General features: G+C 39.5%; 1 protein-coding gene across 17 annotated transcripts in view; it reads right to left on the bottom strand.

Annotated features, from left to right (window-relative positions):
• Positions 1-21,017, bottom strand: part of ABCC9 (ATP binding cassette subfamily C member 9) — a 74,190-nt gene that overhangs the window by 23,852 nt on the left and 29,321 nt on the right. For 9 of the 17 annotated variants that reach the window (XM_072923718.1, XM_072923716.1, XM_072923725.1 and 6 more), the window contains 14 exons: positions 19,962-20,104; positions 16,042-16,150; positions 14,794-14,904; positions 14,176-14,248; positions 12,194-12,299; positions 10,585-10,623; positions 7,493-7,531; positions 5,561-5,662; positions 4,088-4,172; positions 3,524-3,604; positions 2,472-2,609; positions 1,877-2,002; positions 1,186-1,282; positions 2-249 (listed from right to left, as the gene is read on the bottom strand). In XM_072923718.1, coding sequence (XP_072779819.1) covers positions 2-249; positions 1,186-1,282; positions 1,877-2,002; positions 2,472-2,609; positions 3,524-3,604; positions 4,088-4,172; positions 5,561-5,662; positions 7,493-7,531; positions 10,585-10,623; positions 12,194-12,299; positions 14,176-14,248; positions 14,794-14,904; positions 16,042-16,150; positions 19,962-20,104 — 1,497 coding nt within the window. The remainder of the gene's footprint in view (position 1; positions 250-1,185; positions 1,283-1,876; positions 2,003-2,471; positions 2,610-3,523; positions 3,605-4,087; positions 4,173-5,560; positions 5,663-7,492; positions 7,532-10,584; positions 10,624-12,193; positions 12,300-14,175; positions 14,249-14,793; positions 14,905-16,041; positions 16,151-19,961; positions 20,105-21,017) is intronic. The other 8 variants (XM_030263443.4, XM_072923723.1, XM_030263441.4 and 5 more) reach the window with 3 other exon arrangements.

The following is a 21,017-nucleotide window of genomic DNA, read 5'->3' as shown; positions in this document are numbered from 1 at the left end:
CCTTCTCTGTGCTCTTATCCTCATCAGCATTCTTAGCTTCATTTGCATTGTCCATGGATGTCCATGTAGCAAGCGAGTAATCTATAGCCACAATAACTGAGTGTTTCAACAGCTTGGAGAAAATCATCAGAAAGAGCAAGAAAAATCCTCCAGAGGTTAGATATCTCCAACAGGTTTTCCATGGCATCTTCGTCCTGAGCCTCAAGACAGTTGACATGTTATCATCTTCATCTTCTTCCTCTTCCTCCTCTGCGATTCAGACATTTGATCAAGTTAGCATGGATTCAGTAATAACTATACCTGGTTTTACCACATTTGTTGGTGTTTTTTTTTTTTCTATCCTGCTTTGAATTTAAATTTTAAAGTCAAAATTCAATTTGTCATTTAAGAACAGCAAATGCTTCAGACATATTCTCATAAGACTTTCCCTGTGCTCTTTAAGCAATCCTGTGTTTTGACTTGTCACAGTTTTGTTAAGAAAAAGTTTTTATAAACCAAGTCTTCACTACTTATTATTTAGAGCAGACACCAGGCCTTTCCCTGTTCATCAGCTTTTATTATACAGTTAGCAGAACAATTTGGAAGATTTTAGAAAACCCTCCAAACCTTTCCATCCAGACTCTTCATCATCTCTTTGCATGAAAAATTTCATTTTCCCCTTTAATCAAGAGTACTAAAATGATAATTGATCACATTCTGTAGAAACACAAACGGTGGAAGACTTCTACTTGGAGGAAACGGTGGAAAAGATATATTTCAGAGGTGTATAAACATGAAATTTATTTTTTTTATCCCAGATAATAGGAATATATATTTCATAGCCCCGCAGGCTGCACTTGAGGAAGGGAAATGTTGACATGCTTTTGACAGCCACTTCATTTTTTTTTTCTTTACAATTTTTTCTGTTGTTGTACTTCTATCTCATCCCTCAGTAACTCCAGGCACTGTGAGTAAGCAAAGACATTAACTTGCTTTGGTACACTCTTATCTGTGCATGATGTTTAGGGAAACATATGGAGAATCCCTTAAACAAGTCCAATTGTAAACAGGCCAAAATGTTGGGCTTTCTACTATTATTACCAAGTGTCATCAACAGTGTCACACTTTGCTACTAAGAACTGCCAGCTATGAAAGTGGAAAGGTAATGAAAAATGGTATTAAATAAAGTGAAATTGTAAAACAAACCTTCATCTTCATCTTCCAGTTGTGACTTGGATTCTCTGGGGTACATGGCTCTTCTAAGGGTTTTTCTCTCAAGAGTTGTCTGATCAGCTTCCATATCCTAAAATAATTAGGTTGTTATTATTATTTATTAATATTAGGTTTTATTAATTTGAGAGCTTAGCTGTTCACCAATTGTAGTAGTACTTACAGTAATCTCAAAGAGACTTTATATGGATCATTTAACTCATAGAATGGAAAAACACAGTATTTTTCAATTTAAATTTCAGAGAATTCAGCTTTGCCCACTTCTTTCCCTCTCTCTGACATTCTTTCATTCCCTCTCTTCTGGAATGATAAAAACTTCAAAAATAGTCTTTAGAGAATCCTAAATGTTCATGGCAATAACAGAATAAAAGGATAAGAGACAACAAAGGAAGTTTCTGGGTCCAACCCTTGCCCCACCAAAGGTTCAGTTGTGCACCACATTTCCAAGAGTTTCTTGGCTAAGATGTGCTTACAAACCATCCATAATGGACATACCACACACTTCCTGGACAATCTATTCCAGCCCCTAAAACTCCTTACAGGTCATGTGGTTTTGCCCTAAAGTCAAGTTGAAAACTTGCTTCAGACATGCTTTGGGTGTTTTTGAATTTGAATGACAAATATTTCTTTGCAGAAAAGTCATCCTTGCCTAAATGCTCCCATTTACCTTTTCCAGCTCTTGATCTTGGCGATTCATCAGAGTTTTCCAGTGCTCATATAGCTCAACATCCTTGTTTTGGATATCCTTTAGTGTCCCTTCTCTAAGCACCATTCCATCCTTCATTGCTATGATCTAGGGGAGAAAGCACCCAGCACTCAACAACACAGACACCATAATCACTGACCTGGATCCTACAATATAAGTCTCACCATTAGTAACACTACCATTATGCAAATTTCTTTCTTTATTTTATTCAATATTTTATTAATAACTTCTTAAGTTTTCTGGCACAGCTCATAAACTGAAACTCGTGTAAGTCATGCTTTCCTGCACATGTAAAAAGTATTGAAAAGAAAGGATAGACAGTTGCAATTAAATCAAAATACTTCAGGCCTTTGAATGAACAAAAAAAACCTCAATGTAAACATAAAATAGCTAGTCCACTACTGTGTTAGTTAATGTGGCAGTTAGCTACATGGCATATGGAATTAAGGAGGGACTCTATTGCAGAGAAAAGCAATAATCCCATTAAATGTTATGGTGTTAACTTCAGGTGTACATTCATCCTTAGCAAATTTTCCCCTGGCACCTTTTCTCTTACCCAGTCAGCATGTGGCAGATATTGTAATTTATGTGTCACCAGAACAAGAGTCCTCTTGTCCTCTTGCAAAAACTTCAAAATCCCTTCCTGCATTAAGTGATCACTTAAGTGAATGTCCAGTGCAGAGAACGGGTCATCCTGCAACCACATCAAATTGAAAAATATTAGAACAGGATACAAAAGTGAGGTTTATTCCTCATATAGTATTTTTAAAATAGGAACACCTGTCTTTACTGATGTTTCATCTCTCTCTAGTGACTAGGACCCAGTCAGAGGGCTGTGCTCCAGTGAGCTGGACTCCACTGCTCTTCAGTTCACTGCAATGGACTCAGATTCATTTCTTGTGTCTGGTTGTGTGTAGTGCTGGTGCCTCACTGACAGAGTGCAGGAACACCAGAACTGAAATTTCCCATCCAAATTTGAAAATTCCAGGATTCAAAGCCAAACTTGTGCCCAATTTTGGTATGAAACTGGCACAGGAATATTAAAGCAGAGTTAGCAACTCTTCTCATTTCCTCCAAACTAAACTACAGACGTGCTTGATCTTCACTGTGAGTGAGTGTGCCTGGAAATAAGGCAACATTCAGATAAGGATATCAACATGTAAACATTTTTTCTTCAAGAAGCCTCGCCTTAATTTTGAAGAGGCTCAAACAGTCCTTTCATGAACCTCCTGAAATTCCTGATATGCCTTGAAAGTAATATCAGAGAAAGGAAAGGCTGTCCAACTCCACAGTACTCTGCAGGGGAGTGCTGAGCCCTCAGACTGTTCATTATGGCTCCTTATCAGAAATCCTGCTGATTTCTGTGGGACTGTGCTGACAGTAGATCACCACTGAGAGCAAGGAGGAGTTAAGGCAATCTGTTCCACACTTCCAGTGTAAATCTGTGCAGGAATTCCCACTTTCATCAGTCTCCCAGGATGTTTTAATGCTGTCTCTCTATAACTTGGTTTTGGAGTTGAATGCAAGTCCCCACAGCTCTTCTAAATATAAACTAAATATATTTTATTACTAACTTTGCATGCTTCATGTGCAAAAGAAAAATCTTACCAAGAAGACAATGTTGGTGTTCTGGTAGAGTGCTCGAGCTACACAGATTCTCTGTCGTTGGCCTCCACTTAAATTAATCCCCTAATAATTCAAATGGATCAGAAATAGTCATATTTGAATAAACATTATGACAGGGTTTTGGAAATGTGATTTTTAAAAAAATTATAGAGTTTATAGTAAATAAAAAACGTCATTAAACTGCTAATTCTATTGATAAACAAGCATAGTCCTCATATAACATCAGAAGAAAAGTTATTATTCATGGGTAAGTGTAAATTATGAAGAGCTGCTCTGAGCACAGTAGGCTTTTCAGACTGAAAATGTAACCAATACCAGCATCAAACTTTGCAAGCATAATATGGGAGACTTTGGTAAAGAAATCCCATTTGAGAAATAGCTGAAGAAGCAGAAGAGATTTCAACTTTTTTTGGTAGTAACACTTGGTGAATGACAATTATTTACCAGTCTGGCAGCCCAATACAGAGTAGAACTGTCTGAGTGACATCAGGAAGTATCTTCTTAATACAAAGGCCAAGCAGAGATTAAAGCATTCACATTACTTACCCTTTCTCCAATTTCTGTCTGGTCACCAAATGGCAGTAAATCAATATCAGGCTGCAGAGAGCAAGCATCTGTAACAGCCTTGTACCTGGAAAAACAATGTGGTCATTGCAATTGTTCACCCAGCCACTCACTCTGCTAACACAAAAACCTCCAGGTAGACATCACCACAGAGGTTTTATTGCTCTGTCATGGCTGGATAATTGTAAAAATAAGTAGAGCAAAATGATTATTGAGAAATAATCCTGGAGCATTGTAAATGAAGCATTGTAAAAAAATTACATCTTTATTAGAAGCCTTTATTGGCAAGACTGCTTTTTATTACGTAAATTATTGAGAACATTCCTCCCTATCATGGAGGTGTTTTGTTGGACTGCAGAGTGTTTGAAGACATTTTCAATTGAGTTTTTATTCTTCCCCCTTTAAGTGCCTCTTCATTTTCTTTGGAATGATGTTACAGGACAAAAGATCCTTACAGTGCTTCTGATCTTACCAGGACCAGCAAACCACTTGCAAAATTTTGAATTTTTTTTTTTTTTTTTTTGGTGAGATTTCTGGGTCTGTAGCAGGTGATCTGCTGATGAGCAGCTGGGATCAGACTATATGAGTGATGAAATTCAGTCTTGCCCCTTTGAAACTAGGGAAACAAGCTGATGGATGCAGTGGCTGAAGAATCTGGTGCCTGAAATTTTGGTGCTTTTCAGGATTTCAAGGCATTTGGTCATGGTTAGGTTTATTAAGACAGAATGGAGTCACACATCTTAGCACAGACTGAGAGGAACAGGGTGTATTTTCAGTAACTGAAAACAGAGAGAGTGTTGCCTTTGAAAATATCTGCAATTAGTTTTCCTTAAGTCCAGTCACTTTTTCCACATTTGTTAATGACCTTTTAAAAGGCTGGAAGAAGCAGGTGCAGGATAAGCACAATAGAAGTTGTGCACCTCAGCTTTCACACTTCCTTCTCCTGTATTTCTAAAGAAAGAATTAAGGCCATTCCCTGGAGGCACCCCAGCTTCATAAATGCTGGTTTTGGAAAGTGGCTGCTCCAGTAACTTGATCACAGCAGGATTAGCACATAAACTCAATGGAAACATGCCTAGAATCCCTGTTTCCAGAGTCCTTTGGCAACCTTGGGCTCCATTAAACTAAATAAAATTACATAAGCAGTCTCCAGAGATGGGATTCATCTCACCTTGGAAATGATACATATATGGCTTCAGCTGTATTCCATGGAGAGCCACTGCCACTGTGGGATTTCTCACAAACATCTTAGATAAATGCTCTGCTTAGAGGAGCATCCTGGCTTAAACCAGAAAACTTCCTCTGGGGTGAACAAAGTCAGGTCAGCTAAACCACCACAGGTTTAGCTTGAACTGATTGATATTTTCCAGAATCTACAAACTTCCTCCAGAAGATGCAAAAGAACCCTCTTTAAAAGGAGCTGCCAGGTGTTTTTGCAAGAAGGTGGATATTTACCTCTGCTTATTAAAGGGACTGCCAAAGATGATGTTCTCCTCCACGGTAGCATTGAGTAGCCATGGCTTCTGAGCTGCATAAGCCACAGAGTACCTGTTCCTACTGCAGACAGACACAGAGCTTTAGTAAGAAACAAAGCCCTCACACTATGAAATGTCTGATTATCGGGTTTTTAAAAGTTAATTTCATGAATGTGCATTCAGAAAAATACAGGGAAACACATAAGCAAAACAAAAAGAAGGGAAGAGTTTTAAATTCAATGCTTTTGTTAGAACAGCACCCACTCTCTCCCCTGATGGCAAAATCTACACTCTAAATTGCATTCTATTCTACTACAAAAGGCTGGTACCTACCTCAGTCTAGTAATTACAATTCAAATCTAACGGCAAATTATAAATGATACTACAAATATTAAATTCTCACAGAAGTAGTTATTTGGCATGATTTTCTCTAACATGAAAACACAGATAGAAAAGGCACTGTTCAAATGGCATTGGCACACTTGACCTGCTGCTTTCTGAAGTGTGAGATTATTTTATGTAGCTACACATAAAATACCTTTTTCTCAGTGAATACTTTTTCCCCTTTCAGTTTATTAGATCCTCAATTATATTGGAAAAGAGGGCAATTTAATACAGATTGGGAAGATATCATGGTAGCCTCCCAAGGATATATTAGACATATTTTAAATGTGTCTAAATGACTAATGACATTTGTCAATAGGGGCATAAATGTTCTTTACTTCTGTCTGTTTTGTCAAGGTACAGCAGCAAAAATGGTCATGTAATTTCAAAAATTTTTCTAAGATGCCCAAGGTGATGTGAGGAAGGAGGTGTGAACTGGTACCAGCTCATGGATATGAACACTTATAGAATCATGGAATGGCCTGGGTTGGAAGGGACCTTTAAGATCATCTTGTTCCAACCCCTGCCATGGGCAGGGACACCTTCCACTAGCCCAGGCTGCTCAGAGCCACATCCAACCTGGCCTTGAACATTTCCAGGGATGGGGCAGCCACAGCTCCTGATCACTTTGTGCCAGGGCCTCACTACACATACAATAAAGAATTCTTTTCTAATATCCAATCTAAACCTGCTCTCTGTCAGTGTGAAGCCATTCTCCTTGTCCTGTCACTCCAGACCCTTGTAAAGAGTCTCTCTCCATCTTTTCTTTAGGCTCCATGCTGGTTCTGGAAGGCTATAATGAGGTTCTTTCTCAGTCTCTTTTGACAGTATTGCTTCCACCAAAATATTTACTTAACTTTATTTGTAAGCATGTAGGATTTACTATTGAGAGAGGGGGTGCTAAGGCAGGAGAAACAGCTGGTTAGAAGCTGTCAGCAATATCCCAAAACTTCCAGGAGTTTTAGCTGTTCATATGCACTCAAATGAAATATGTCCTCAAGATTATGGGGCAACAAACCACGGTGTGGCTCCCAACCGCAGCTCTGTGTGCCACTACCTCTCTGTCATTTATAACATACTTTTAGTGGAGCTTGTCCTTCTTTTAAACCTGGAGCCAGGGGTGGAGTCCTTGCTTGGCCTCAGCTGGAACTGAGCTGGCTTCCTCTGTGCCCTGCTCCATTCCATCCCAGGAACCCAGTGCTGGGCAGAAAACCCAAAAAATATGTGGGAAGAGACACCTAATGATGCCTCATACCTAGAGATTCTGCCTTGCATGGCAAGGAGCACACTGAGCTCCCACTGAGGTCAGATGGGAGCTCAGCATCTTTTAGACAAAAGACAGAGGTAGTGGTTCACTGGCTGGAGAAGTGTGAGATCCACTGGATTTGCACAGTCTATCAATTAATCCCACAGTAAACAATTATCAACATGGTAAGGAAACATGGAGATGGCTTAAGAGCACAAAGATGAGGGGAAATTCTGAAGAAATTAATGAGTGTTTTATGATACACTAGAAAAGAAATAATACCTTCTGGATGCTTCAAAAGAAGGTTCAGTTTCATTTACACTGTAAGTTATGGTAAATGACATTTAGTAAGCAGGAAATATCAAGAATAACATTTTGTGCTAATTTTACACACAGTGAACCTGGAGTTAGTTACATACTTTAAGAATTCAGCATAAGTTTGGGTTTTTATGTTCTTGAAGGGAAAACAAACAAGGTCTAAGCAAAACCATAATACTTCTCGAAATGTGACAGTTTTGTATCTACAAGGCATAGTGGCTAAAAAGGCAAATTATGTTGTTAGAAAATGTATTAAAAATGAAAATTGTATCATCAAAACCTATTAAAGACTAAAATATTAATATTGCCTGGCAAGCAATAAGTTAACTTCTCCACAGAGTTCTGCCAGTGGTCTGCAGATGCTGGTAACTAATGTCAAATTTCTCCGGGAGTAAAGATGAGTTTTGCAGCTACTGTAGGATCAGAACAGGTTTTGAATCTCTTTGTAGCACTAAGGCTGCATAAAGCTGTGCACAACCCTACAACATGTAGGTTTTCCTTGCCATCCTCCACTTCTTAAGGATCATATTCTTAATAAATACATTCTGAAAAGCATGCAAATATTAGGAGAGACATGAATGATTTTGCAACTCCCTCTGTTTGGTAATTGACTTTTTAATAGTGCCAAGAGCCTGGAATAGCAGGGAAAGCAGTTTTGGACCAGCAATGATGCTCATTCCAGGCATGGTGATGCATCATTGCAAAGTGCAAAACCTAAAAGAGATTATATCAGGTACATAGAAATGGGCACTGGAAGGGGGTAGAAAACTCATGCTAAAACATTATTTTCCTGACTTTAAAAAAAAGGCATGAACCAACAAATCCTCTTCTCTCAGGCCTATGAACACCCCAGATAAAACACTTTAATGCTGAGACAGAAATGACTGCTTGACTGCTAGGATACCAGTAAATGCAGCTGCAATCATTAGCCGCATATCCAAGTTTAGAAAAGGCATAACAATTCTAATAGCATGCAGAGTCCTTGTAATGCCAGACTCATGGATTAAGCATCTTCCCAAAATGCCAGAACTGAGATATGTTGTCTTCTGTGCTGCACATCAGCTCTCTGAAAACTCGGATAATTCAGGCCTCCTAAAATGCAGAGTCTGCATTTTCTTCATACACCAATTGCCAGAGAATGTGCTGCATCAGAGGGGAATAAGTCTCTGAAGTGTCAGAGAGCCACATGCTGAGGTTGAAAACAGACAGCCTCTCACTAAAACTTGGTCTCTCATTCAGCAGAAGCTTCTCTACAATGGAAAATACATACAATAAAGCAAAAGATGAAATCTAAGAAGAGATTGAAAAGGAGTTGGGAATTAGGTGAAGGCAAACAAGAAGAAGAAATCCTAAATTTGCTCTATTCAAGACCTCCAAACTTTTATTAGGAGAGCACTGCAGTGATAAAGAGAAAATGCTTTCAGGTGTAAGTTTGGGAGCACCCTCTGAACTACAAGTTAAAAGAACCTTGGGCACAAGCCTTGCAAGGCTCCTTGCAATTCCATGCCAGATTTAAAATGCTTGCTCTGATAACCAAGCAGAGTTTCTCAATGGGCATGGTCTAATTTTAGGAGCTCTGTTTCTTAAACCCTTTTTCCTTGTTTAGATATTTCATTCTCAGCTTAGCTTGACAAATAGACTTTGATTCTCCCAAATTATGAATGAGATTTCTGTGAGAACCCACATTCACCAATAATCCCAGGAATAAACACAGAGAAGACCTTTAGCGAGCTGGGACCTTCACAAACAAGGGGATTAAGTATTTGGTTTTATACTTGCTGAATCTGAGAGAGTGATCTGATTGCAGGGCATGAGAGTGGGCTGAAATTGAAGCTCCTGAGATTTCTAAAAAGGGTATTTTATTTGCCTGAGGGGATTAGCATTTATTCCCTCTAGTTTCTCTTTTTTATTGAAATGTGGCTATTTATACTGATTTTTAGCTGTACTATAAAATATACATATTGCCTATAATGGGGTGTGGTAAGTTCAAGTCTGAAATGGTAGGAAAGGCCAAACTAATCAGTAATTTTCATAGGATTCTGAATATATAAGATGAAAAAAACAAACAAAGAAAAAAGAAGAAATCAATTGAAATTAAGGTCTTAAGGAAAAGTAAAAAAGACCTCTTGTTGACATTTAGACACTTTTGTAGTAACTCATAATGTTTTAAAATAGACTAAAGCGTGTCTGAGCAGGCCTTGAGTCCCTCATCCTACAAAGTAGTGAGGGAAGAGAAGAAAGGTGTACAAAATCTCTGGGATACCCCTGTAACCACAGAATGAGCCATTTTCTCTGCTAATATAGGCAGGAAATTGAGGCAAGATGAGGACCAAGCATCTATACAAATTCCATACATGAGTTTAGAAGAATTTAGGCTTGTCCCTGCAACCAGAACTGGTAGTTCTGCTGGTTTTGGCCACTGACATTTATGTGGATGATTTTTTTATCCCTCCAGTGCTCATTATGCCCTGCAGTGCTTTCTGTGAGCTCCCGTGGTTGTAATCTTTGGGTGAGCATTGCACTTAGCAATCTTTCTGAGGCGAGCACTGACTTTTCCTAATATTTGTCACATTATTCTGGATACTTGAGGACAAAACAGGCTATTTTTGAGGATCTATTTAGCAGTTCTTGTGTTTCCTGAACTTTTCACTTAGTATACAACAAGCTGTGCAGAAGTCCATTTCAATGTAGAAAAAAACACATAGCAAGTGAAAGTTTCCACTTCGCCCCTCTTGGCTTGGCAGTCTGAGAAGATGGTTTTGATTGTTTGGCTTGATGTGCATGAGGGGAATACCTGTCTCTGCATGATGCCTACAAATTATTAAGAAATAACTGCAGGATTGTCCCAATACAACTGAGGCTGCAATCTCATCCATGCTTACAATTTCTGTGTTGTTACAGCTGAATTTGTAAAGGAATTCACCTAGCCTGCATTTCATCCCTGGATCAGTTGCTGCGTTAGTCATGCATGGAGAATCACGTGGAAAGGGACTTAAAAGAGTAAATAGGACCTTTATTATGGTTTTGCAAAATACAGGAGCCACTTAGTTAAATACCTGAAGTCTCCTTCTGTATTCATCTGTCTGCCAGGCAGTCTGAAATTACCAGCAAAATATAACCACATTTGCATCAGCTATATGACAATTATAGTGTGCAACGAAAAAAAATCTGAGGTGTTTGCTAAAATCCAAGTTTCTTGGTGTTGGTGTGGTGATGTACAGACTTCTAATCAACTGACAGCATGATTCTATCTCTTGAACAATATTAAACTTTTTTTTTTCACAATTCATAATAACAAATTATTTCATAAGCTGTATCTATTGTGTTTCTAAGATTTATCATTTTTATCATCTTTCTAAGGTTCCATATCTTTATCTAGGAAAAATCTGAGTCTTTGTCAAATACTTCTTTCAAAACAATTGTGAGAATCATTTCAAGGTACATTCTACTTGTTCCTTTTCTTTTTTTTTTTTTTTTAACTACTAAGCAAAACAATGTCTGATTGTGGTATAAAAACCTTCATTGCATGTCTCAAAGAAATTAACTATGGTAGGTCACATATTCTTGTTCCTTCAAAGCCTGAATTCATATATAATTAAACTAAATTTAGTGTAGCCTTGGCTTCAACTGTACCTGCTACTCCAGTGAGATCATATGTTTGGAATAGCAGAAAGTGAAGTATAGCTAGAGAGCAAAAATGCCATGGGTACTATCACAGGAAAAGCAAAATCATCCAGTTTACAATACTGCTGTAAGAAAAATATGACAAAGGAAGTTACAAGTCAAAGGATGGGGCAATAAAATATTGGTCTCTGTGACAAAATTCCCTCTTTTCTCAGCAAAACGATAAATGAGAGGAGTTTGGCTTGATAGTTTTAAAGAAACAGAACTGATCTTTAAAACCAAAGAATAAGCCTTGGGGTTACAGCACATCACTTCCACTGTTTCTGTCCTGCCTAGGTTTGAAGAGTACTTACTGCCCCACTTCATTTCTGTGGGAAGTTCTCATTCACTGGTTCTGAATCCAAGGCCTGATCTCACGGGCAGTTCTCCTTTCAGAAACAGCTTTTGCCCAGCCTTTACTTTTAGGGTGTTTGGTGTGCTCAGGTTTGCTGCTTTTTGTGTATTACTGTGAAGAGTGACACTGTTCCATAGGTGAGGCTTGGGTGAGTAGCAGGGAAAGAGAAAAGCATTGCTCACATGTAATTTATTTTTTTTTCCTGCCAGCAGTAGCAGCAGTTCTGAGTGGAAATACATCCTTTCCTTTAGGCTGGCACCCCAAAGATCCCACTGGGCTGGAGAAGATCCACACTTTCACTAGTGGGTACAGGAACAACATGACAATGCTGCCTTCAATTATAGAGAGTACTGAGGCCTATTTGATAAAAGGAGTAGCCTATGCTTTCTGTCTAGGTAATTTTCTAGGCCAATATATTAGATATTAATCACCAGACTAGCCTCTTTCCCTTCCTGGGGCACGCTGCTCTGCACATGACAAAACAGTGAAAAATCCCTCCTGAGTTTGCAGGTGATGCATTCTAGAGAGGATCTGGGTGATGGCAATCACTCAACATGCAGTTCTGAGGCATGAAGTTTGCATTTCTCGCAGCAAATCTCAGCCTCCTCCTTAAATGAACACAGCAATTAATGGCTATATAAACATACTTGCTCCAGTGAACTTTTCCCTCCAGGGTCTGCATCTCTCCCAGTATAGCAAGGAGAAGTGAAGACTTGCCACAGCCAACTTGGCCCACAATCATTGTCATCTGACCTATGACAAGAGTAAAAACAACAAAACACTTAAAAAAAAAAAAAAAAAAAACAAACGAAAAACCAGTTATACTCTAGTTCACAAGGCCCAGCTAGATTCAGCTCTAGAGCACTTGAACTGATTCAATAATTTCTTTAGCATCCACTACGTAAATGGGCAATATTGCATGTATTCATCTACCGAAATATTGGATTTCAGCATTAATCTCTAAAGGAATGAGACTTTTGCTCTCACCTATGTTAACATTTGTTTTATGGGACTGTGTTACTCTATGAAAATTATTTAGAGTCAAATGATATATGGTGGGGAGTGATGATTCAGCTTGGAGTTCCACAAAAATTTGGACCAATCTAATTAATGAACGGAAATGAATTTGGGCCAATCTAACAAACTGAAAGAAGATCCATTACTCTTCTGTGCTTTGCTGTACTTCTCCTTTCCCCCACACACAGACACTTTCCTACCTCCAGTCCTACCCTGCAGTGACAAGGGTGCTTCTCAGATCTTCCCATAAACCGATTGAACTCACTAATTGTGCTAGGCAGTCCATTTCATAGCCTCACAGAATGTTTGTGTTGGAAAGGACCTTACAGATCACCTCATTCCACCCCCCTGCCATGGGCAGGGACACCTTCCACTAGCCCAGCTTGCTCAGAGCCTTGTCCAACCTGGCCTTGGATACTTCCAGGGATGGGGAAACCACAGCTCCTCTGGGCAGCCTGTGCCAGGACCTCACCACCCTCACAGGGAACAAATTCTTTCCTCATACCCAATCTAAACCTGGTCTCTGTCAGCGTGAAGCCATTCCCCCTTGTCCTGTCACTCCATGCCCTTGTCAAGAGACTCCCTCCATCTTTCTTGTAGGCCCTCTTTAGGTACTGGAAATTTTCCAGTTAAGCTTCTCTCCAGCTGGAAGCCAAAGGAAGGAGGCAAACTCTGGCTCACCCAGCCTGTGAACCCATGGCCTCAGACTGTAAACTCCTTGGAGCAAAGCTACATGGAAACAAATCATACAGGCTTGGGGATCACTAAATTACCACGTGACAGCAACCTAAAATAATACTCTACTTTAAAACAAAGCCCGTGATATGAGATCAAAATAAAGCATAAGACTATTAAATAACATGAAATGCCAGCAGATGGTGTTATAAATGCTACAGCATTATCAAAAACAACAACAACAAAAAAGAAATAAAATGGTTGTTATTATTAATAATAATAGAAAATAATAGTTGCTACTTTTCACACTTGCTATGCAAGTATTCAAAAATAAGCCAGCATTTTGTAAACCTGTGGAATCCCTAGCCAAAGACATTGAGTATGCAGGGAATTACAGGAACTCAGTTTGATAAAGAGGAATTCATTAAGAAATAAAATAATTAAGGACCTCTTGACAGAAAAATTCCACCTTCTGAATAAAAACAGTGTGAACTGGAAGACTGTAATGTGGATAAATAGCAGGAAAAGTATAATACATGAGTGTTGCTGAAAATAACATACTGAGTTAGATGGAACCTTGGTTTGAATGAGTCTCAAACTTTGAGAGTTCTCCTTCTTTCCTTTTTTTTTCCAATTTCTCTATTAAAAATCATAATGATATTTTTTCAACCATTTTTCATGTTTATTCTGACTCCTGACTTAGTTTGTGCAATTATAAGACCATATAAACTATATAGATATATAAAAGCCACATAATATATCTAATGATATTAATATGAATAATACAGCTCATGACCTTGTATACACTTTTAACATCTATTTTTTTCTTAAATTCTAAATGTGTACCTTTGAGCATTTCAAAACATCAAGAAGTTTTCAGGAATTAATAACAATTTGACATTATATATTTCATGCTTAAGGTGTGCTTTCATCCTACCTGTTGGGATCCTAATGTTTATGTTGGACAGTGTAGCTAAACCACTTCCCCATGAAAAGTATCCATTGGTCACCTACAAAACAATTACCACAAATCAGATATTTAAACACAGGAGGGGAAAAATTAGAATGATTAATTTAGATTTAAAATAACTTTATAAAATAAATCTGATGAATGAACACAGCATGGTATGGTTGTACAAACAGAGAAAAAAGCAAGCTAAATTGGTAAATATTGCCAAACCCCCAAAAAAATTTTAAAAATGTGAATAACAAAAGATAAATACACAAATGTACATAATGTATGTAAGGCAAGAAAGGGATGATCTTGAGCTGAGCTCTGTTTACCAAATACTTTCATTCTGTCAAATATGAGACTAAAGATTTGGACTAAAGATTCATGATGCCTCTTTGTTTCATGAGAAGACATGGAATAACTGTAAAAGCTGGTCTGAAGCTTGCTCTTCTCACAGTAAATTTGGCTAAAGTGAAAACTTATTTAAGGGCTTGCTCATGCCATGGAAAATTTGAAATAACAGCAGCAACTGGGCACCATCAGGTGCTGTTGCAGGAGGACCTGCTCCTTTATTTTCATGAGGGAAAACATTTTCCAAACCACCTTAATGGCCACATCATCGATCTCCATGGGCCGTGTCTGCTTCCTTGCTGGCTGCTCGTAGCTTTCCAGCTGATACCTCAGGGGCTGCCTCCTGTTGATGGCCTTGGTGTGCTACACAGAGAGAAGTGAAAACAGGAGAGAAGTTGGAATCCTCATGAGAAGACAGCATTTGGTGCCCTGTAAAGCAAACAATCCTTCCCTACCACCATTCCAGGTCAGGAGAAGCAGCCAGTGCCTTTCAATATGTGAAAATGCATATTGAAAACATAGATAAAACATATAGACTACTGTCATGCACACATTTTAAATGTTTTAAACACCCTTAGCTGAAGCACAGAAAATATTGGGGTTTTTTGCTTCCCATATAGAACCATCCCAAATTTCATCTCTACCATCCCTCTCAAACCCTCTACCCATCATCTACAGTCTCTGAAGGATTAATCAAAAGGTGGACAGGACAAATAAAATAAAAACTGAAACAATCTAATTTTTGCTTTTTTATTGTCATTGTTAGCCCAGAAAAACAAGAAAGGTGTTGTTTCAGGTTAGCAAAATAAAATAAAATTTATTTTCTGCTAATCCTTTCTTGCTGTTTCTATCTTCAAGTTTCAGTCACATTTCAAATTGTACAGTCAGTTTAAACTGTGGAAATATATAGCTTTAGAAAAAAATGTCAAAATAAAAAAAAAAACCTTTCCCCAAATCATCTTCATTGTGGCTTTTTGTCTTCAAATTTTACCGAAATTAACTCTATGTTTAGTACTCCAGAAACAGCATTTCGGAATTAATTCCTATTTCACAAAGTTTGGTGTTGTTTTTTTTCTACCTTTAATTCTGAATTTCCCAAAGCAGGAATTGTTCCCCCCTAAGGATGCCCAGTATAAGATGAATTGTACAGGCAATATACAGCACAAACCCCATAACCATAAGATATCCACCTGGGCCTTCTATAAAAATGAAGAAGGTTGAATTTTAGTCATATTTAAATATGTTGGCATATTATGGTTGGTTTAGGTTGCCTTTTTTTTTTTTTTTTAACCATTGACACTTCAGCAATGCTTAAGTGTGTTTGGAGACCCTTAATGTCACAAAACCATGAAGATTAAGACATAAAAGAGGCAAAACTGGTCAATATTAGGGCCAGCATAGTAATCAAAGCTCCTAGGCTCTGGCAGTTTGGCCACTGGCCTTGTATGGGGCTATATGGCCTCTCTGATTTGAAATTTAGTGTCATAAAGCAGAACTTACAAGTCCTGTGTGCTTCTTACAGGATTCATAAGGAACAGAGCTGTCTCCTCCTCTCCAGCTGTCATCTCCAATCTCATCACTCAGGAGAAACTCATTCAGCTTCTGTACACTTGAAAGAAAACAGAGGACAGTGAGTTACATAAACCCAGGTTTCCACAAATACATTTCATTTTTTGTGCAGTCACGCCAGCAGGATTTATCAGAAATGTTCCAAAAGAAGTTCATGGGATACTTTCATCTGCCACCCTGATGGCAAATGAAGATTTATGGGTGTGGAAGAAGGACAGATGAAAATAGTTAAGCATTGTACTGGTAGCTGGGAATGAAGAGCAGAGCAAGTCATGGGGTGCCAAGGGAGCTCTGTGGGAATGGTTTCCCTCTTGGCAGGCTTATCTCTTCTGTGCCTTTCTCAGGCCATTGCAGGCAGGGTGCAGAAATAAGTCATTCACCCACCTCCATCCTCTGGAAATGCCAAGGCAGTGGGTGTATTGTAAATGCAGTCAAACCCAATGAGAACAAATGATGATGTCTGACTCAATTCAGAAGGCTGAATGATTTCTTTATTATAACTATGCTAAAATACATCAATATACAATATAAAAAGGAAGAGACTGCTTTCTCTAACTCCATCTCTAACACAGCTTGTGATCTCTCGAGAGTCCAGCCACAGGTGGGTTGGATTGGCCATCAGGCTCAAACAATCCTCACCTGAATCCAACCAAGCACTCACTCCAGGTAAACAATTCTCCAAACACATTCCACATGGGAAAAACAAGGAGCAGAAGTAGAAATTGTTTTCTCTTTCATTTCTCTCTGTGCACCTCTATGAAAAATCCTGAGAGGGAGAGAAATGTGCTTGCCACAGTGAGTGCATCCTGACACAGCTTTTGCATCATATAGAAAAAGATATTAAAACTGTTAGAGACTGTCCAAAGGAGGTCATGAGGATGGTGAAGGGTCTGGAGGGCAAACCAATATGAGGAACAGTTGAGGTCACCTGGATTGTTCAGCCTGGAGAAGAGGAGACTGAGAAGAGACCTCACAGTGGTTCTGCAGTTTCCTCACCAAGGGAAGAGAAGGGGAAAGTTCTGCAGCTTCTTTGTGAGGGGAAGTGAAGGGGCAACTACAGATCTCTGTTCTCGGTGACCAGTGACAGGACTCAAGGAAACAGCACGAAGCTGTGTCAGGGAGGTTTAGGTTGGAAAAAAGTTCTTCACCCAGAGGGTGGTCAGGCACTGGACCAGGCTCCCCAGGAAACTGGTCACAGCTGACCGAGTTCAGGGAGCATTTGAATAATGCTCTAAGGCACAGGGTGGGATTCCTGGGGTGTCCTGTACAGGGTCAGGAGCTGGACTCAATGATCCTGATGTGTCCCTTCCATCTCAGTATATTCTGGGATTCCGTGGTTCTATGCACAGCATGTGCACATGGCTAGGTACTGCACACCTCAGCACAGCCATGGCCAGCCTTGGAGACACACAGCAACTCTTTGTTTAGCTCTTAAAATTCTCCACTGGGAACTACAGCACACAAGTTCAATTCATTCTTCATCACAGGAAGATTTAATCCTCTTTCTGTCCCCCTTCTTTTCAGAGCACCATAAGCATCTGAGTATTTATCATTCCAGGGAAGGGATGAACAAAATCACACACCAGTCATGGTAAAGCTATTACCTTGCAAAAACTAAAATCAAGGTGCATTGGGCCAGAGACTGAGAAAGCAGAAGGACATATGCCTTCAGATCAGTGATTTAAACATTAATCTGCAAATGGGAAAGCAGTCCATTTCAAAACCAGTCTGTGTACTTTGTATTAAATTATCAATGCACCTTCAAACCACAGAGAGACAGGTTAGCAAGAAAGCACTGCTATTGTCACTATTTCCTCCTGCCAGCATGCCTGTTCCTGTCTCTTCTCTTGAACAGAAAATTTATGTGCCCCATAAATTCTGATATGTTTCCATATCAGAATTTCAGTCTTAATAAGGGGCTAAGCAAGACTTTATTTCCTTGTACAAGATACAAGACCTTGTTTTGATCATGCACCTAAAATGGCATCAACCCTTATTTTGCATTTGAATGAGGTACACAAATTAGTTTTAGTAGCACTAGAACTACTCTTAAACAGAAAATTGAGATTCTGATCAAAGTATGAGCTCTTAATCACAAAAATAATAAGCACATACTCGTGTATATATTTGAATGTGGATAGAGCCATGGAGTGGCCAAACACACATTCTTCATCCTTCACTTGGGGGATATGATGTTCATGGGAGAAAGATGTTAGGAAATGAGTCTGACAAAGGATGCAGTTTGTTTTGGCAAATCCGGTCTTTAAATAGTGCCCTGAGGGGTAGCCAGCAGTGTTAAGGAAAATGTATACACCATTTTGATATTAGGGCTATGCTAAACATAGTACAGAGATGTAGAGGCTTGGATGATTTATAGAGGAGCCTGGAGATTTTCCACTACTCAGAAATAATTTTCAATCTAGGGAAAACATCTCATGTGGCCTTGCTCCTGCTTTGATAAAAATAAACTCTGTAAAATTTTTTTTTTTGTTTTTAAAGTCAGTGTGGCACTGGCAAATGACAGCTGTGGAGCCTGAAGTCCTCTTGACTGCTGTTTGGTATTACCATTACCCACCAAAACCAGGCAGTGACAGCAGCAATGTCATATCTTGCCAATGTGCCTCAGCCTTGGCACGAAGGAACGATGTTTCTGGGTGGGAAGGTTAGTTCTGTCTTGACATCCTGTTAGTACTTGGCATCTGACACTCTACTGCCAGCCAGGTGTCACTTTGCACATCTTGGGACATCTTGGAGGTGTGTAGGTCTGCATAACCACACTATGGCTGTCCATACAAGCCATAGACACAACACCCAAAAGCCTGAAATTAATCTTTTACCAATCTGCTCCTTCAAGATTAAGTGCCCTATAGCCCAGCATGAAGAAAGCTGCTCTGTTGGGCTGTTTTATGGAAATAAATACCTGGAACAGGATGCAGGATATCATCAAACTATCACTTATAGCCCAATGTGCTTTATGTGAAGGTAGAGTTAAGCCAGTTACTCTTCCTTGCTTCAACAAGGAGCTGAGAGAGAGCTTCACACCAGGCTCTCTCACCCGCTCAGTGCTGACAAGAGCCCAGAGCATGCTAGGGAAGAGTGGTGGTGGGTGGCCAGAGTGTGAGAGGAGAAGCATCTCCCAAGGAAGGACAGTGCAGCTCTGAATGCCAACTGCTAAAGTTAGTGAAATTGTAAAAATAATGAAACATTAGGAATCATAGAATCACAGAATGGTCTAGGTTAGAAGGAATCTTAAAGACCATCTCGTTCTAACCTCCCTGACATGTGCAGGGACGCTTTCCACTAGCCCAGGTTGCTCAAAGCCATGTTCCACCTGGTCTGGAACACTTCCAGGACTGGGGCAGCCAAAGCTTCTCTGGGCAATCTGTGCCAGGGCCTCACCACCGTCACAGGGAACAATTTATTCCTCATATCCAATCTAAACCCACTCTCTGTCAGTGTGAAGCCATTCCCCCTTGTCCTGTCACTGCAGGCCCTTGTCAAGAGTCTCTCTCCACCTTCCCTGTGGGTTCCCTTCAGGCACTGCAAGGCCACAATGAGGTTACCCCAAAGCCTTCTCCTCTCCAGGCTGAACACTCCCAATTCCCTCAGCCTTTCCTCCCAGCAGAGCTGCTCCATCCCTCTGCTCCCCTTGGTGTCCCTGCTCTGGCCTGGCTCCAGCAGCTCCCTGTCCTTCCTGTGCTGTGTTTCTTTGTCTCTGTGCCATGCAATGAGGGTCACATCTTTAGCATCAGAGTCTCGCCTCATAACACTCTTCCACATGAGCAGGTAGAAACCTTTTCTGGTGCTGAACATGAGTGTTCAGGAGTGGAGGAAGGAGAAGAACCACTTACCTCACGATGGCCTTTACTGCAAAACGAACCACAGTGGAGAGCAGAAACAGAGGTGTAACCAGGATGTGGAACAGTGACAGGGATGCAAATGCCTGGGCAGGCTGCAGTGGCTTGTCATTGGTGTATGCATAAGTCACAAATGTCTGTCACATCAGGGAAAGAGCATGTCAGGACAAGGACTCTTGAACAAGATGGACAAAGAAAGCAAGCAAAATATTTTGCTCACCTAAGGCTAATAACTATCTAAGTTCACTGGGAATCAGGATAAACTGAAGAGAAAGGTGTGTTTTGTTAAAGCAAAATAGATTTTAAAATCTTACCAGTGATTTCAAGAGGTTTACACATTGAAGAGTGAAAAAGTTTTCATTGTAAAATCTAGCATTTAATTACAGTTTTGTAATTGACTTGAGGACTTACAGGAAACACACATCCCAGAAAAAAAAAAAACCAGTAAGAATCTAGCAAATCTTAGGAGTTTTTTTTCACAGATGCAGAATTCTGGTCATAAATGTTCCAATTTTTGTACACACTCTCATCATACTCTGACCTCAAAATCTGGTCTATGAAAGCTCCTTACTAGCCAGCATGGCACAGTTCCTCTAGTGCATGAGGCAGAGACTTAAACCTGGCTAGAGGACAAGCAAAATTTATTCCTCTTTAAACTGCAGAGTATACTTTCTTGAAAATTTTAATGGTGACTCATAACGCATTTTGAAACAGGAATGAATTTTGCTGCTAAAGAACAAGAAAAAAGAAAAACCACTCAAAACCCCTTTCAAAAAGAGCTTTTCATAATAGGTCTTCTTTCAAGTTGCAATGATCTTTCTCCCTTTCTGTAAAAAATTCATGATGTAATGATTTTTCTTTCTCATAGTAAAAAATTATTTTTATCTTTGGTTTTACCAATCCACCTTCTGGGAATGAAAACTTCCAGTGTCATGCTCTCCTACAGTTAGCAGGGGCACTTTAATTAATCTGCTGGTTTTATGAAAAATAACAATGGTGTCCTTGCTTCCTTCTTACATCTCCTCCCCCCACTTTCCTCTCCCTTTTTTA

This window comes from Taeniopygia guttata, chromosome 1A, assembly GCF_048771995.1.
Source record: "Taeniopygia guttata chromosome 1A, bTaeGut7.mat, whole genome shotgun sequence".
Classification (NCBI taxonomy): domain Eukaryota; kingdom Metazoa; phylum Chordata; class Aves; order Passeriformes; family Estrildidae; genus Taeniopygia; species Taeniopygia guttata.
This window is presented reverse-complemented; position numbering and strand designations above follow the sequence as displayed.